At 37.3% G+C, this 18,561-nt stretch overlaps 1 protein-coding gene across 1 annotated transcript in view; it reads right to left on the bottom strand.

Annotated features, from left to right (window-relative positions):
- Positions 1–13,443: 13,443 nt before the first annotated feature.
- Positions 13,444–18,561, bottom strand: part of NUFIP1 (nuclear FMR1 interacting protein 1) — a 45,217-nt gene continuing 40,099 nt past the window's right edge. The window contains exons 9-10 of the mRNA XM_080799537.1: positions 15,168–15,385; positions 13,444–13,764 (exon numbers count right to left, since the gene is read on the bottom strand). Coding sequence (XP_080655663.1) covers positions 13,645–13,764; positions 15,168–15,385 — 338 coding nt within the window. The 3' untranslated portion in view covers positions 13,444–13,644. The remainder of the gene's footprint in view (positions 13,765–15,167; positions 15,386–18,561) is intronic.

Genomic DNA, 18,561 nt, shown 5'->3' on the forward strand with positions numbered 1-18,561 from the left:
CTTCAGGCTCCATTATCAGTGGGAGTCCACTTGGATATTCTCTCCCTCTGCCCCTTCTTCCCCCACTCCCTACCCCTCTCTCTCAAATAAATACATAAGTAAATCATATAAATAAATAAATAAATAAATAAATAAATAAATAAATAAATGACAATCCTGGGCTGGTTATTTCTATCCTCTCCTCTGTGATGGCCAGTAACTAAAACATTCGGTCTCTCTAAAATGAACACAATTTCCAGATGTTACCCATTGTAAGATTCTACTATATGGAGAGGGCAGTCATGTTTGCAAGTAGTTAAAAATTACCTTACTCTCCTTTGGTACCAACTATCCCCAATCCCAAAAACTACCTTAGAGATCTAGTTTGAGCATAAAATTGGTTTCTGCTGTTTTTCTTTATATTTCCTTTAGGAAATACATCTTCTATCTACAGATCATATCTTTATAATACACATTGGCTTATAGAATCATAGGAAAAAATAACACCCAAGATATTAGCAGACTGAGATTCTTGACTTCCTAGATCAATGCCAAACATAGGATTACAGCTGGTGTCTGACATATATGAGCACTCAGTAAATAGTAGCTCAAATAACAGAAACCAATGTGTACAGTTGTGCACAATAGGGAATTTATTATAAGAATAACAGTGTCTTCTAGAAACCCCCAGGCAGGACTGCAGCTAATTTTGGAATGCCCACCCTGCCCGTGCTGCAGTTTGTATACGTGACCCCGTTTGTTCACCCACTATGTGCCAGACACAGCGTCTGTGGCTAGACCACAATAGGAAACACAAACTGATCCACCTTTTCGCAGCATAAGTCCCAGGGCTTACAGTCTAGCTGAGAGACAAATCAAGCTACGACACAAATACACAAATACCACTGTGGTGATGCTGGGAAGGGCAGGTACGTGGTGCTGAGTGTGTCAAGAAGGACCTGACCTACTTAGGGAGGTCATGGAAGGCTTTCTGAGGAAGTGATTGCTGAGCAGAGATCTAAGTTTAAGGAAGCAATAACAAGACATCGGGGGAAAGGGAAGAGCTTTCCAGGTATGGAGAAGAGTAAAGGCCTCTTGGCAGGAGGGAAGCATGGCAAGGCACCAGGGCTGGAGCTCCCATGGCTGGAAAGCAGATTAGGGGACCTGCGCAAGATCACAATAAAACCAGGGTCAAAGCACAGGGATTTCTGCCCAGATTTGCACAGCTCCTCAGCTATTTTCATTCCCCTGCCAAGCCACCCTATCCAGCAAACACCAACTTCTTTCCACTCGAAATGTTGCTTAGGGATAGAGGTCCATCAATTCATGCTCATTCCCAAGGAAGAAAAATCACCAATCAAGAAGAACATGAAAAAGAAAAGCAAAGGCTTGAGCCAAAGAAACATAAGATCTTGCCGCAGAATTCAGTTTGTTGTCTTTGTTGAGTGTGACCAGTCTGGGACTGGGAAGTCTCGGGGAAGATCTATGTCAGTAGTACTTGAATGTGTGGTCCCTGGCCCAGCAAAAGCAGCAGCAGCAGCAGCAGCATCTCCTGGGAACTTAATACAACTGCAAATTCTCAAGCCCAATCAGAGACCTGTGGGGCAGAAACTTGGGAGTAGGGAGACCCAGCAATCTGTATTTTAACCAGCAAGACACACTATAGGGGCTTTTCCACACACACAATGGTCTATACCAGTGTTTCCCAAACCTGTCGGACCATATTCACCACCTCACCTGGGCAACTTGTTAAAACATTCCTGAGCTATATCCTAGTATCAATAAAACCCAGAATCTCAGGGTAGGAACTTATATTCAGATGATCAACATGGTTTGGGAGCCAGCAAATAATAGTGACTGACACAGTGAACAATGAATTTTCAAATGCCATTTTTCCTTGCTAGGTAATTAAGGGTAATGAATACCACAGGCTCTACAAGTCTGACTCAGTACCTAATTTGATTGATACCTTCTTATTTTAATGACTTGATACCTTATTTCTTATTCTGATGTTTTTTGATGACTGTCTCCTGTCTCACAATTTCCTATCATCACATCCATCAAACACCGTATGGGACTGAATAAATGTCTACCAAATTCAAACCCTGTGATTTTAGTTGTGGTCTAAAAACCTGCTCTTGAAAATGTCCCCAGGATTCAAGATATCCAAAAGAAAGCACCCAGCCTTGGAATGCAAATATGTATCTAATTCAGAACTTTTTCTTGTTCCTGCTTCTGCAAGGAAGTAGATGTTCTATCACAATGATTCAGCATTGTTTTAAATATATATACACAAATAAATATGGGAGGAACTGAGCCAATATTATGACTAAAAACAAAAACCAGAAAATACTTCCAGAGCTGAAAGAACAGATATTATCATAGATTCATTTTAAAGCAATAACATTTTCAAGAATTTTCCCATTTTAGAATTCTTCCAAAATCTGGAATTTATGCAGCTCATCTGCAAATAATACTGACTGGTCTACTTTAATTTTATGTGTTCTCAGACAAGGTAATAATTTTTTACTTACTTCCCTCAAGATACAAGAAGGCCACAGTCCAGTGAGAAAGGGCCAAAAGTAATCAGTGGTCACTGTGATATAAAAGAAAAAAAAAGGTCCCAATTATTGGTTATCTTCAGATAGTTTAGTGGTTAGAGCCAGCAATCTTGTATAAAATCAAAATTTGGGAAGTGGCTGCTGCTACCACTCCCATAACACATGGAAACAATTTCAGTAGTTTTTAAAACATGGAAAAGAGCATGGGAAGAAAACAGCCTTGATTAAGTAACTGCCCCTTACAACATTAAAAAGAAACCACTGTGGGGGCACCTGGGTGGCTCAGTGGGTTAAAGCCTCTGCCTTCAGCGCAGGTCATGATCCCAGGGTCCTGGGATTGAGCCCCACATTGGGCTCTCTGCTCAGCAGGGAGCCTGCTTCCTCCTCTCTCTCTGCCTGTTTCTCTGCCTACTTGTGATTTCTGCCTGTCAAATAAATGAATAAAGTCTTTAAAAAAAAAAAAAACAACTAAAAAGAAACCACTGTGGAGTTACGTAGTAATAAAGGATTCTTTCCTATTATATGGTATCATCTTCAAAAAAAAAAAAAAAGAAAAACAGAACCCTTCTATAGAGCACAAAACCTGGAAGGCAGTATCAAGAATGTAAACCAGGGGCACCTGGGTGGCTCAGTGAGTTAAAGCCTCTGCCTTCAGCTCAGGTCATGATCCCAGGGTCCTGGGATTGAGCCCCGCATGGGGCTCTCTGCTCAGCAGGGAGCCTGCTTCCCCCTCTCTCTGCCTGCCTCTCTGCCTACTTGTGATCTCTCTCTCTGTCAAATAAATAAATAAAATCTTTTAAAAAAAAAAAGAATGTAAACCATTTTACCTATAAAAATAAAGGGATTAGAACAGCAAAAACGTTTAAGATCCTCTTCTACAGTTTTACAGAATAAGGAATTTTAAAAAGTAACAGATCCCTAACTCATGCTATATGCAAAATAGATTAAAGATCAAAATATAGTATCACAAAAATATTAGAAGAAAAAATATATTTTAGGATGACACAAAGCTGCAAAGCCATCAAAGGAAAAGTAATAGAATGAACGTCCCCCCAAATAAAAATACTAGCAAGAGACTGCAATATTTAACGAAAGATTGAGATCCATAAAATCTGTGTACAAATCAGAAAGAAAAAAACCAAGCAACCAACAGGAAAATAAAGAATTAGAACTCGCAGTTCACAGAATGCAATGGTCAGAAACAAACAAACAAACAAAACAGGAAAAGGGGTTGGCCTCACTAGTGATGTAGAAAAGACATTAGGGTTCACAGCCAACAGCCAAGAACGAATTCTTGAGACGTCTTTGGTGCAAAAAGGTGATTTTATTAAAGCACAGGGACAGGACCTGTGGGCAGAAAGAGTTGCAGTGGGGTCAGGAGGAGTCTCCAGTATATACTTTCAAGTTGGGAGGGGATTAGGGATAGCATAAGTCTCTAAGGAATTTGGAAGCAAGGTCTTCAGGACCTTGAGAGGGCTAGCTATTGTTGGGAAAAGGTCATTTATTACGGTCTAATAAAACCTTAGTCAAGAGACCCTTCAGATGTGTAACGGTGGGCCATATGCTTGGGGGTAACTGTAAACAGTTTTAGGGGTTTAGAGATAAAGGAAATTTCTAAAGGAATTTTTGTATGTTAAAATAGACTTAAAGGATCCTGGCTGGGGGTGGGAGGGGCAGTCTGGTTAAGACTGTCCTTTGCCCTTGTCAAAGTATTAACATTGAGGCAGTTGAGTCGCTAGAGGAATGTCACTCTGCCTGTTTCAAGGACTTGTCAATGGGCTGTAGGTAGTAAGGAAATTTAGTAATTTTTCTTCTGCCTTTGTTTCCCAAATCAACTGGTGTCAGGAAAATGCAAAAAAAGACGCCATTCTCTTACCTGAGAGAATAACAAAATTACTGTATTTGCTGTTTTGGGACATTCTTGTCCCTCAACAAGGTTGTCTGAATATAACATGTGTTCCATGTGAAGGGTCCAACACTGAGGACCCTACTACTGCTCTAGACTGGCAGCTGCGGACAGTACCGGCTCCCAGGGTAGGCGTATTCGAAGGAAAGGCACATCTCCCCATGTCATGTGGGATATGGAAGGGGAAGCCTGGGCACTGCCTAGTCCTTCTCTTATAGTCCTGAATCCTCTTCAGGCCCCTGAACAGAAAGCAGATGCACTGAACACTGAGGAAATGTTTAAAAAATTTTCTTAACTTTAAAGTCCTTAAGTCTTTCAATAGCATCAGCAAAACCAGTAAAAAGATCTGTGATACATTGGTAAGGGCATGGATAAAAAGAAACTCTCGTGAACTTGTCAAAGAATAATTTTCAAAAGTTGGAACAAGATAGTAAACACAGGTCAAAAGACTTCTTTAACTTATTATCAAAGGATCCCAAAGGATGATATGAGACGATACTGGAAGAGAATGCAGGAGTAAGATTACAGTCAAATGATTAATGTCCTACAAGGCTAAACAACTATAACCTCCCTTTTACTAGAGAAAATGAACAGGTCACTCTACCAAATAAAATTCATTTGCGGCTTATCAGTTTTGTACAAGTTAACATCAGGCCTTACAGAGTCTGGGCCCTAATCAATCAGTCAAACAAAAAGGGTCAGTTAACCATTAGGTGCATTTCTTAGATACTGCTCTAGTACAGTGACTTCCCAAACATTTTGGTCTTAGGACTCCTTCACACTCTTAAAAATTATTGAGATTTCCAAGAACTCTTGTTTATATGGGTTATATTTATTAATATACATATCATTAGAAATTAAAATAAAATTTAAGCATATAATGCACTTAAAAACAAAAAACCATTTACATATTCACATGAATAACATTTTTTAAATCTCTGTTTTTAACACAAAAAAGTAGTGAGCTGAGTGGCATCATTTTAAAGTTTTCCAGATCACTGGCATTTCAAAATAATAATTTATTGGTGACATTAATTCAATAATTACAAGGTTACAAAGACTATAACAGGCAAAATCAAAGAGAGCCAGCAAGAGTACTAAGAACAACTTGAGTTAAGCTCTAAAAACTCATGTATGTTTATCCTCAACCTACCACTTTAGAAAATTCTAGACAACACAAGAATAGCCAAGGACACTTCCCATTAGCTGTCATAGTGATGACAGCATCACATATCATATAGCTTTTGGAAAACTATTCATCCGTAAAGAATTAGAGTGAAAAAAGCAAATAACGTCCTAGAATTATGAAAATAGTTTGAATTTCACAGACCCCCTGAAAGGTCCTGGGCCACACTTTGAGAACTACTACTCATGTGACACTGAAAGGGCATACGCGAATCTATTTTTCTTATTTCAAGTTTTGATATGTTTTATAAACATATTTTTAATAAGAATGTAATTTGATATAGCCTTCTAAAGGCCATTTGAACTTTGAGCCCAAGACTCCTACAGAAATATTCATTCATAGATAAAAACAAACACACACACAGAGTGTGTATCACTGTAAATTCAGCAGTGTTCACTGTAGTCTCATTAACATTAGAGAAAAACTGGAAACAAATTTCCCCATAGGGGAATGATGTTAAAAGTGAAAGCATATATATGCATACATGCATATATTTACATATATATACATAAATATTCATGATATACCGTCAAGTGAAAAATTTGCAAGGCAATATCTATGATGATTTTTCTATTTAAAAACAAAATTTATATCAGCATATTTAGACATTTGTAAATATGTGTATCTTAAAAGTCTGGAAATGCACTCCAAACTATTAACAGTGGTATCTCTGGGTAACATGATGATAAGAGTATAGGGCAAATCAAACCTCACTTTTTTATTTTATATACTACTGGATTATTTGAATTTTTACAATGAGCATATTACTCTTGTCATAAAAAAAACAACAAAATGAACAAGGTAACAGAGAGACACACTGCTAAACGCAATGTGGTATCCTGAACTGAACGATCAAAAACGACACAATGGAAGACTGGAGTAACCAAAATAAAGCCTACAGTTTAGCTTTACAAATTAAATAAAAATAGAAATGTAACCAGAAAAACATATAGATGCTATGTGTTCGCAAATAGCTGACTCAGGAAATGGCGGTATTGCCCTTCAGTAGCCAGTTAGAGACTGACAGAAATCACAGTATGGAAACCTTCACACAAACTATGAAAACTTCTGAAGTGAAGCCATTATAGGTTGTCCTGGGGGTGCACAAAGACACATTATAGTCAACTGGTACAACGGATCAAGAGAAGACCCCAGAAGTGTTTCATAGTGTGCACCGCACTGCAGGGCACAGTCTACGGCAACCGTGATCAAGAACAGAAATGTCAGTTCAGGCATATTCTGAGTATCTGTCTTCTCTATTACTCCATTTACTCACATTTACTGGTTTCCTCCTCTTCCAATTTTCAAATAATCATCATTTCTTATGCCACTCTCAAGAAGCCCCCAGCTATGCTAACAGGAGACTGTTCTGGAACAAGCTTCCACCACAGTCGAAGTGGCTTTCCGTTCTCAGAGTGACCATTCAGTCCATTTCAGCCTTATGTATCTGGCAAATAGATACTGGACAAAGGAAGTCAATAGGGCAACTTTCACATGCTTATTAAATACATGGCAAACCCTGGCCCTGGCCTGTTCCTTCAGCAGGGCTTTCCTATCTTCCTCTCCCCTCACAACAAGAGCAGCGGTAAGCTCTACTACGCTTGGCACTGCCATCTTCACATTTAAATAAAGATACGTAGTCCATTTTAGAATTTAAATGTCTACTTTTTCATGGAAAAGAGGAAGGTGACAAGTAGTAAATAGCAAATTGAGCAAATTTTAAATATGCCCCAAATATATTTTTCCAATCTGGCACTTGAGATACATAAACAAGGCACAAAATGAAACACACAGAATGATCTCAACTATGTTATCTTTTTTTTTTTTTTTAAAGATTTTATTCATTTATTTGACAGACAGAGGTCACAAACAGGCAGAGAGGCAGGCAGAGAGAGAGAGGGAAGCAGGCTCCCTGCCGAGCAGAGAGCCCGATGCGGGGCTCGATCCCAGGACCCTGAGATCATGACCTGAGCCGAAGGCAGAGGCTTAAACCGCTGAGCCACCCAGGTGCCCCTCAACTATGTTATCTTAACAAGTTATAGAAACTTCATTTGTCTGATTGGATAGTTGATGATCTTAAGGAGTTACTAAATTTAAAAGATATGGTGGGGATTTTTCTTTTTTTTTTTTTTTAAGATTTTATTTATTTCTTTGACAGAGAGAGAGATCACAAGCAGGCAGGCAGAGAGAGGGGGGTAAGCAGGCTCCCCGCTGAGCAGAGAGCCCGACGTGGGGCTCGACTCCAGGACCCTGAGATCATGACCTGAGCTGAAGGCAGAGGCTTTAACCCACTGAGCCACCCAGGCGCCCCGGTGGGGATTTTTCTAAGTCCTTACCTTCTAGAGATATATACTGAAATGTGTAAGAATAAAATAATTAAGATGCCTGGGCATTTGATTCTAAATAATCTCAAGTTGGGTGGGGAGGGATCGGTGAGGTGTGGATAGAAATAAGATTGGCCACAGACTGATCGAGCATTGAAGCTGCATGACAGGTGGGAAGATGGGTGTCATTGCATTACTCTATACTTTTACATATGTTTGACGTTTTCTAAAACAAAAAGTTTCTTAAAAAGCCTTAACAAGGAAACGGGGTGCCTGGATGGCTCAGTTGGTTAAGCATCTGCCTTTGGCTCAGGTCATGATCCCAGGGTCCTGGGATCAAGCCCCATGTCAGGTTCCCTGCTCAGTAGAGAGTCTGCTCCTCACTCTCCCCCTGTTCTTGCTCTGTCTCTCTTTCTCTCATGTGTGTGTGCTCTCTAATAAATAAAATATTTTTTTAAAATAGCCATAAACAGGAGAAGTATTTTTAAAGAAGCTTATTCTAAAACTGAAGAATATAATGAATGAAGAAATTTAAAGTCTAGATTAAAACAGTGGACTATCCTTCTCCTTATGCTACAAATTCCTTGAAATGATGTTAAAAAAAAAAAAAACTGGAAATTTAGGGGCGCCTGGATAGCTTAGTCGTTAAGCTCCTGTCTTTGGCTCAGGTCATGATCCTAGGGTCCTGGGATCAAGCCCCACATCAGGCTCCCTGCTCCATGGGAAGCCTGCTTCTCCCTCTCCTACTCCCCCTGCTTGTGTTCCCTCTCTTGCTGTGTTTCTCTGTCAAATAAATAAATAAATAAATAACTGGAGATTTACAACAGGAAAGGAGTACAAAAGGTAATATTGGGGTGCCAGTGGTTTTGAGAAACTCTCAAGTTCTTAAACGTCTCACAGTGGTTCTTAATGTGGTCCTCCAGACAAACCTTATCCGCATCCCTATAAACTTGTTAGAAATGCAAATTCACAGGCCACATCCCAACCTCCTTATAATCTTCAGGGGTAGGGCCCTTCAATCTGGATTTAATAAGCCCTCTGGGTGATTTTGATGTCCACTGAAGTTGGGGAGCCCCTGTAAAGCTGATCAGACCGCCAAAAAACAAGAATGGAGAGCCTCAGCCCTAACCAGCCCAGGAGACGACAATCAAAAAGGTGAAAGCAATCCTAAGGATACCCTAAGCTGAGTCAACAAGTGACAGAAAGGTGGGGGCCTCCAGCAGTGACTGTCCCGTCCTAACCTTGTCCACCTCCAAAACCAAGTGATTAGTGGGAGTGGGAGAGTTCTGTCCTGGAGAGAAGAGCTCTGTCCTCAGAATCAAGACCTCTATTTTGGCAAACATGGTGACTCTCCAGGGATGGGGCTGAGGATGGAACAAGAGCCTAGATCTCCTGCCCATTCCCATCCATGTATTGTGAACAAGCCCTCTTCTCCCAGTCAAGGTAAAAAAGTCTTTTGGAGAAAACAAGGCTCATAGCAATGTGGGGAAAATCCACACCCAACTACCAATATATTAATCAAGTGAATCTCTTCCATATATTTGAGTGATCCTTTAAAGACAACAAATAGTGGTAAAGATAATTAATAAATTAACAAAACAGTTGGCAATAGGGAACACAAGTAATTGAAGTAATAGAAAATAATGTAAAAATTCCAACTGAGATCCCCAGGAATGTAAGGTTACCACATCTATGAAAAAAGCAGTTAGACCAAGAGAGCAATCTTGAATATTTAAAAACAAATGACTAAACTTAAAAGGAAACAGAAAACTTAAAATACTATTGTAATGGACATGCCTGAAGAGCAAATCAATGATCTGGACACTCACATCTGAAGAATTCTTCCAGAATGGAGCAAAATATAAATGACAAAATATAAATGTTCAGCGACAGAGGACCAAGGCAGGAGGTCCCACACTCACTCAATAAGAGTTCCAGAAAAATGAAACTGATAAAATGGAAAGAAAATCATTAAAGAAACCATTTTAGAATCTGCTCTTCGTCCAAGAATGGTACAATTCTTCAGAGCGAAAGGACCATGGGGTATGACAAATGTCCCACATACCTAGACACACAATGGTGAAACTTTTAGGACTCAAAGCATAAAAAGAAAATCCTAAATGTTTTTCAATGACAGAAAAAAACAGGTCTTTATCAATATATAAAAAGAGAAGGTGAGAGAATCAGATTGGTGTTGGGTTTTTAAATCAGCAATACTGGATGCTAGCAAACCATCATATTAGGGCTTCAAAATTCTAAAGGGAAAGGATTTTGAACCTAACACCCTAAAACTCAATTTAAAAAAAAATCAAGTGGAGGATTCAGTCTGATGGGATTAACTGATGATATGCTGCAGTAAACCAAAAAACTAACCTTGGGATGAAAGAAAAAGCAGTGAGAAGGAAACAGTAAAACTTATAGTTGTCTAAATAACTACACGTACTGTTAAAACACACACAAACACATACACCAAGATAACAGAGATTAATCTGAAACAAATCCCACATCATTACACCAGGAGGAGAGGCCCAGGTGGGGAAGTGTAAGAATGGTAAGGGAGAGGAGTGGAAGATACAGCCACTGTAGCTGCAAACTCAGAGAAAAGGATAACCACTAAAGAAAGAGCAATAGGTTTGATTCTTTCCAAAGCACTAGAAAGAAAAACTAAGAGAAAAAACAATGCTCAATCATGCCACTGAAATGCTGAAGTAAGATACAAAATAAAATGACAGGGACGATCCAAACATTTCAACAATTTCAATTAATATAGATGGATTAAATTCCCCAGAGACCATTAGACTGAACTCCCAGAATGCTGTTTTGACTACATTAATTGGGGGAAATAGGTCATTGCAGAGAGTCCTGAGGACAAACAAGAGTATTTCACAGTTACAAAAGACACAACTCACCAAAAGTCATCATATATTGCTTTCTTTCACATTCAGAAATCAATTCACTATATGAACAGTAAGACAGGAATGTAGACTCTATGAACAATTAACAAGTCAAATCCAAAAAAACTTTGTATCCAAGAATAGGCACCCCTCCCTCTGAAAACACTCAATATTTACAAATATTGACCATGTATTCCATAAAGTAGAAACCAGATGGGCTGTATTCTAGGTGCTTAAAAATTTTTAACGCACTTGAAGAATTCCTGGGTTAATTGCTGAATCTGGCAACTGAAACTGAAATTACCCACTTAGAAATAAACGACAACAGTCACCAGAGCTCAAGACTGCCAGACATAGCCAAGGCAGTACTCAGAAGAGCATTTTCCGTCTTAAATACATTTATTAGTAAGCAAGAGAAATTGAAAATAAAACTTTTTGCACAATACCCTTTAAAGCAGTGATTGTGAACATTCCTGGAGTTATAGAGGTCTGTGAAAGCAGCCTGAGAGTCTGAATTCATTTATGTAAAGTCTATGGAATTTGCATGCCAACCTATGATAAAACTACAGACTAAATCATATTTTAGAATACCAACCCAGTTTTGTAACACTGGTTACTTCACTCTGATGAAATGGATTGGTTTAAGAGTCACAGTCATGAATAACATAAAAATTAAACTGAGTTCCTTAAAGTCAGGCAAGGACTCATTCATTTTTATATTTTCAATCAATCCACGCTTCCAGTTGGCATCTAAGTAAGAATTCAACAGTGTTGTATAAACTGAATTAAGTAATGTGGTGGACAGGTAATTTTCTAAAACATGGGATTCACTGGAGGAGGAAAATGAAACAATAAGATCTGTATGGTGAAACACTGGCCTAAGTATGAATTTTGATCTCAGGTCTGTAGTATCACAGTGTTACATGCCAGGTGCTCCAGGATTCTGGATAGGATCTTACAAACAGAGGTCTTTCTTCAGGGCTGCCACCAGCTTTCTTGCCTTTTTCTTGCAGGCAAGATTTATGGACTTCAATAATCACAATGTCAGGTAACGTCAATTTTTCAACTACGACAGACTAATTTTTTTTAAAAACCCAGTCAAAAGGGGAGGGCTCCAGCTCTAGCTAGCACAAGTGACTAGAACATAAGATCAAAATCTTTGGTATTAATCAGGGAGATTCAAATTAAAACCACATTGAGATACCACCTTACACCAGTTAGAATGGCCAAAATTAGCAGGACAGGAGACAACGTGTGTTGGAGAGGATGTGGAGAAAGGGGAACCCTCTTACACTGTTGGTGGGAATGCAAGTTGGTGCAGCCACTTTGGAGAACAGTGTGGAGATTCCTCAAGAAATTAAAAATAGAGCTTCCCTATGACTCTGCAATTGCACTACTGGGTATTTTTACCCCAAAGATACAGATGTAGTGAAAAGAAGGGCCATCTGTACCCCAATGTTCATAGCAGCAATGGCCACGGTTGCCAAACTGTGGAAAGAACCAAGATGCCCTTCAACGACGAATGGATAAGGAAGATGTGGTCCATATACACTATGGAGTATTATGCCTCCATTAGAAAGGATGAATACCCAACTTCTCTATCAACATGGACGGGACTGGAAGAGATTATGCTGAGTGAAATAAGTCAAGCAGAGAGAGTCAATTATCATATGGTTTCACTTATTTGTGGAGCATAACAAATAACACGGAGGACATGGAGAGAAGGGAGTTGAGGGAAATTGGAGGGGGAGATGAACCATGAGAGACTATGGACTCTGAAAAACAATCTGAGGGTTTTGAAGGGGTAGGGGGTGGGAGGCTGGCGGAGCCTGGTGGTGGGTATTATGGAGGGCACGTATTGCGTGCACACTGGGTGAATGAATTCTGTTACACTGAAAAGAAATTAAATTTTTAAAAAAATTCTGGGAAAAAAAAATCTTTGGTATTAAAGGATCTTAATATTTAAAAAGGGTTCAATTGATATGCTCATAGGATGAATTTTAATTAAATCTTAAAACTGGTCTTATGGTTTTACTTTATTTCACAAACTACTGTTTTGCCTATAAATTAGATGGGCTTCATCAAGTTCCATGCTTTATATAGTTTTCAACAGAGAAATTAAAAAGGTCCAATTCTGAACCATAACAAAAACAAGCACTTTCAGTGAATCTAAACACACTCAAAGGCCTTATCTATATTAATATTCCAAACATTCAATATTTGAAATACTTAATTATTGCCAATAGGTGAATTTCAAAATGTCCTTTGAAATAAACAGGGAAATTTTAAATTTCAAGACCTTCTGAATATATTAATTTGATACAGTTTATTTTCTAAATAATCCCCCTTGCTATGATTAAAGAATGATTCTTGTTCTCCTGCATTAAAAACAAAATGAATGTACTTCTCTCCCTAAGCTACAGTTTTGCTCAGCCGAATTTAACATTTTTAAAGCTTTTTTCTTTACTACTAAACCAGTATCTTCAATTCTTAACTGTCCCCAGAGCAGACTTCCTTACCTGACAGCAATACATACAAGTAAATATAAATAACAGAATTCTGCCAGCAAATACTATGCACAATACAATACAGACACAGTCTTAAAAATCAGTTATGTATTTATTTGCATAGATTCAAAGGAAAGATTTAAAAATCCAACATAATATCCCATGAGGCCTATAATTTAATTACTAATCCACTTTTTTTTGTTTTGTTTTGTTTTTTTAAAAAGGTTTTTTTCCTCCACTAACTTTAGGATGGGACTATTTCACATGAGTGCTGAAACATCAGATACCTATATATCTTCAGTTTTTGCAGAATTAGTATTACTAAGTCCAAAAAAGTCCTTTTTGATGATGTACCGAACACACTGCAAAATCACATTTCTTTCATGTCGGATGTCCGGAGCTAAAAGCTAAAAAATAATAAATAAAAGGATTAGCTGGTAAATAAAATATATCCTAAAATATTTTATGTGTCTCCCCCATATAAAGAACAAAACAATAAAGATATATATATTTATATACTTACAATATAATTTTTAATAAATTTGTAATATATATTTAAATAGATTATTATATTTAAATTATCTTGTTAAAAAACAATATAAGAACATTTCCTTTTAACTTGTACCAAGATTATCTAGCTTTTTGTATGGCACAAATGTTCACATTGGGCATCCTCTCTGGGAGTATGTAACAAAGGGCAGGAAATACAGGTTTAAACATCTGCAATTCTTTAATCCACAAATCAGGTCGAAGAGGACCCTCCTAAACCCAAACCTACAACCAGTATAGAAACTGATAAGCAGATACAGTAAATATAGTAATGATGAAACCAGCAGTAAAAAAATCCCAACATTCCTGGGCTTTTGTAACTTTTCACTTTTGTGCTTATTGTAATTGAAGGAAATCTAAAAATCCCCTGTATTTAGATGAAATACATAATCAAGGAATCATCTGTGATTTGTCAAAAAGGATAAGATCACTCAATTTATCGCCTGATATCATTAGTGCAGTAGAGAGACCTCACAAAGGAATGAACATCTAGTGAACAGAAGATTTAATTTACCACTTACGGGTAAGTATTTTAAAAATGCAATTTACTTTATAGAAACACTGAAATTTACAAAATAGACAGTCCATTCCAGATCAATTTAAAAAAGAAACAACTGTGTCTACATGTAACACCTCCAAGAGTGTAGCCACAGAACAGTTCAGCTATAGCAGAAACACTTAGCTGACAGGGCAAAAACGACTTTCACACATTGTCAATAGTTCTACAACTCTAGTAAAAATTTTGGAATATTTTCTATTACTTCTAGCATGAAAGAACTGGATCTTTGAACAACTTCATGTCCATTACTTAGAATCAAAAGATGTGCTGCTGCTTCTTTTAAAATTTGAAGAAATAGATTTTTCAGCACATCACACTAAGAATAAAGCCAATAATGCACAAAATAAACACATAAAAAAACTCCTTCTCCCTTCAGTCTGCCTTTGTGTTTAGTTATGATTTCAAGAGAAACTTTTAAAATGTCAGTACACCTCAATTCATATTTCCTTACCAATCAGTTAACTCTACAGATTCTTTTATTTTAAGCAGTTTTGAAAAGTATACTATTCCACATTTACTGAATATCAGCTGTATTCCAAATACAGCTTCAAAATCAAGATACACAAATGGAGTCTTCAAGGAGTAAACGTCTTTGGTAAACTTTAAAAACACGCATGCATGAACCCATGAGGAAACCCAGTGGCTCTATCTTTATCATCTGAGAAGAAAACAAAGATTAGAATATAAAGAAAAATCATTTACCATTTCCAGGAGATATGGATGGTGTGTCCGTGGTTCAAATAACGTTTGATAATTGTGATAATCTTTTTTCCTCTTAGGTTTTGTCTTTTTAAAATTTTTCTTTGGGCTCTCATACTTCCTAGCAGTCACTTTAGCACTGGGACTGGATCTCTTAGGATTATTGCTATGAAGAACCTCATCGGCCATCAGAATGTCTGCTTCAGTCTTAATGGGAGCTTCTGAAAGCAATGAAAAACAAATACAAAGATTAACAACAACAAAAAAAAGGTAAACTTCCAAAATAACCCAAAAAGCCATAATACTGCCCCCAGCAGCCATAATGCTGGCTACTTATTAATAAAAACTAGGCATTTTCAATGTAGAACCATATTTTTCAAATCAGAAATATAACTGCCAAGAACTGAAGAGATTACCATAAAGAGTTACAGAAAGTGATCTCTATGAAGGAAATAATACCAGACGGAAACTTGGATCTACACAAAGGAATGAAGAGCATCAGAAATAGTCAATATGTGGATAAATACAAAAGACATTTTTTTCTGGTTTAAAAAAGGTTTTAAAGATAACTGACTATTCTAAGCAAAAAATAGTAACAATGCATGTAGGATTCATAACATCTCTAGGAAAACCTGATAACAACAGCACAAAGGAACAGAAGAGAAGAGTGTAAGTATATTGCTATAAAATTCTTAAATCCTATATGAAGTGGTATAACATCACTGAAAGTATATTGTGATAAGTGGAAGCTGCATACTATAAACTCTAGATAGTTTAACTCCTAAAAAGTAAAACAAAGAGGTCAACGAATAAACCTATATTTGCACTGCCCTAATAATTAGGCAGCATAAATCCAAAGGCAGGAAAAGAAGGAAAATAGAACAAAAGGTGAGACAAGAAGAAACACGCCATATCAATAATTACAATATGTTTAAATAGTTTAAACATCCCACCTAAAAGGGTGAGTGGTCAGACTGGGGCGGGGTGGTAGGGAACAACAAGATCAACTATGTCATGTCTACAAGAAACCAACTTTAAATTGTAGGCAGTTCTTGCTTTCACAAACAGAACTGAGAATAAATCTCAGTTACCAAGGAAGTACAAAGCAAAGACTGCCTGCGACCAGTCACAGACTAAAAGTAAAAGGAGGAAAGAAAATTCCATGCATACACCAATTATAAAAAAGCTGGATTGGCTATATCAATATCAGACAAAGGAGACTTCAAAACAGGGACTATCACCAGGGACAAAGAAGGACACTTCATAACTATAAATCAATTCATCAAGAAAGCAAAAGAGTAACACCTAATAACAGCATTTCACTATACATGTAGCAAAAGCCCACAGAGCTGAAACAAGAAACAGACAAATCCATTATTAAGATTGGAGACTTTTAACACTGCTCTCAGTAACTGAAGAAAATTAAACAAAAAATGAGCAGGGATAGAGAAGACCTGAGTATGACTAAGAACTCAAACTGACAAACACTCAACCCAATACATATTTTTGTCAGGTTCACGTGAACATTCATTTGTGTTAGGCTACAAAACAAGTCTCAATGAACTGAAAAAAAAAAAAAACACCCATAAGTATGCAAATATGCTCTCTGACCATAACAGAATTAAAGTAAAATCATTAACAGAAAACTATCTAGAAAACTACCAAATCTCTGGAAACTATACAACACACATCTAACTAACCCACATGTTAAAGAACAAACCACAAAAGACATTAGAAAATATTTTTAAACAATAAAAATGAAAACATAACAAAAATTTGTAGGATGCAGCTAAAGCAATGCATGGAGGCAAATTTATAGCTTTGATTGCTTTTATGAGAAATGAAGAAAAAGGGCGCCTGGGTGGCTCGGTGGGTTGGACCTCTGCCTTCAGCTCAGGTCATGATTCCAGGGTCCTGGGATTGAGCCCCGCAATGGGCTCTCTGCTCAGCGGGGAGCATGCTTCCCCCCCACCCCTGCCTGCCTCTCTGCCTACTTGTGATCTCTGTCTGTCAAATAAATAAATAAGATCTTAAAAAAAAAAGAAAGAAATGAAGAAAAAAAAGAAAAGAATTAAAAATTTTAAAAAATTAAAAAGAAATGAAGAAAAGCCTAAAATCAATTATCTGAACTTTCACTACAGAAGGTAGAGAGTGAGAAGGGAATAAATAACAAAGTGAAAATCAATGAGTTAGAAACAACCAAAAGAAGGGCGCCTGGGTGGCTCAGTTGTTGGACACGTGCCTTTGGCTCAGATCATGATCCCAAGGTCCTGGGATCCAGCCCTACCTATATCTGGATCCCTGCTCTGCTCAGTAGGGAGCCTGCTTCTCTCTCTCCCACTTCCCCTGCTCATATTCCCTCTCTTGCTTTCTCTCTGTCAAATAAATAAATAAAATCTTCAAAAAAAAGAAAAAAGAAACCGCCAATAGAGAAAAATCAATAAAGCCAGAAGTTGGCATACTCTGAAAAGATTACTAAAATTAACAAACAGCTAGCAAGACTGATCAAGAAAAAAATTTTTAAATACCATTTAATAATATGAAGAATCAAAGAGAAGACATCACTATAGATCCAACAGATAGCACAAGAAAATATCTTTAAGTAACTGTACGCCAATAAATTTGGCAACTTAGATGAAGCAAATTTTTTTGAAAAACACAAATTACCAAAGCTGAACAAGAAAAAATAGAAAATCTAAATAGTCCTATACCTATTAAGGAAATTAAATTCATAATTTAAAATCTACCCTCCCCCCAAAATGCCAGGTACAGATGACTCCACTACTGAATTCCACAAACACAAAAAAAATGGTAGCAATCCTACACAGACCCTTAAAAAATGAAGAGAAGGAAACAGATCCCAACTCATACCAAATCCAAAGTCATTACAAGAAAAGAGAAACACAAACCAATAATCCTTTATGAACATGGAATTAAAAATCTTTAATAAATTATTAGCAAATCAAATCCAGTAATGTATTAAAAAGGTAATACATCATGACTAAGTAGATTTTATTCTGAGAATACAAGACTGGTTTGATACTTGAAAATCAATCAATGCATTTCACCATATTAACAAAATAAAGAAGAAAAACCATATGATTAGTTGAAAACTCACAAGTTTTAAGGATCTCCTTCCCTCACCCCTAAAATGGTTATTCTGTATTTTTGACAAGCTGATGTGATATAAAGAGTTCGATTCCAGAAGTTGGGAGACTGGGTTCAAATGCCTGAACAAGAGTGTAGGAGTCTAATCATATCCCTCAAAACCTTTACACCCAAGTGTTAATTACATTTGAAGGGAAGTACAGGGTAAGTATTTGAAGCACAAACCCTGGTCCCAAACTGTTCCAAGTTCTAGTTCCATCACATACCAGTTATGATCTTGGAGCAAGTT

This window comes from Martes martes (assembly GCF_963455335.1).
Source record: "Martes martes genome assembly, chromosome: 3".
NCBI classification, from domain to species: domain Eukaryota; kingdom Metazoa; phylum Chordata; class Mammalia; order Carnivora; family Mustelidae; genus Martes; species Martes martes.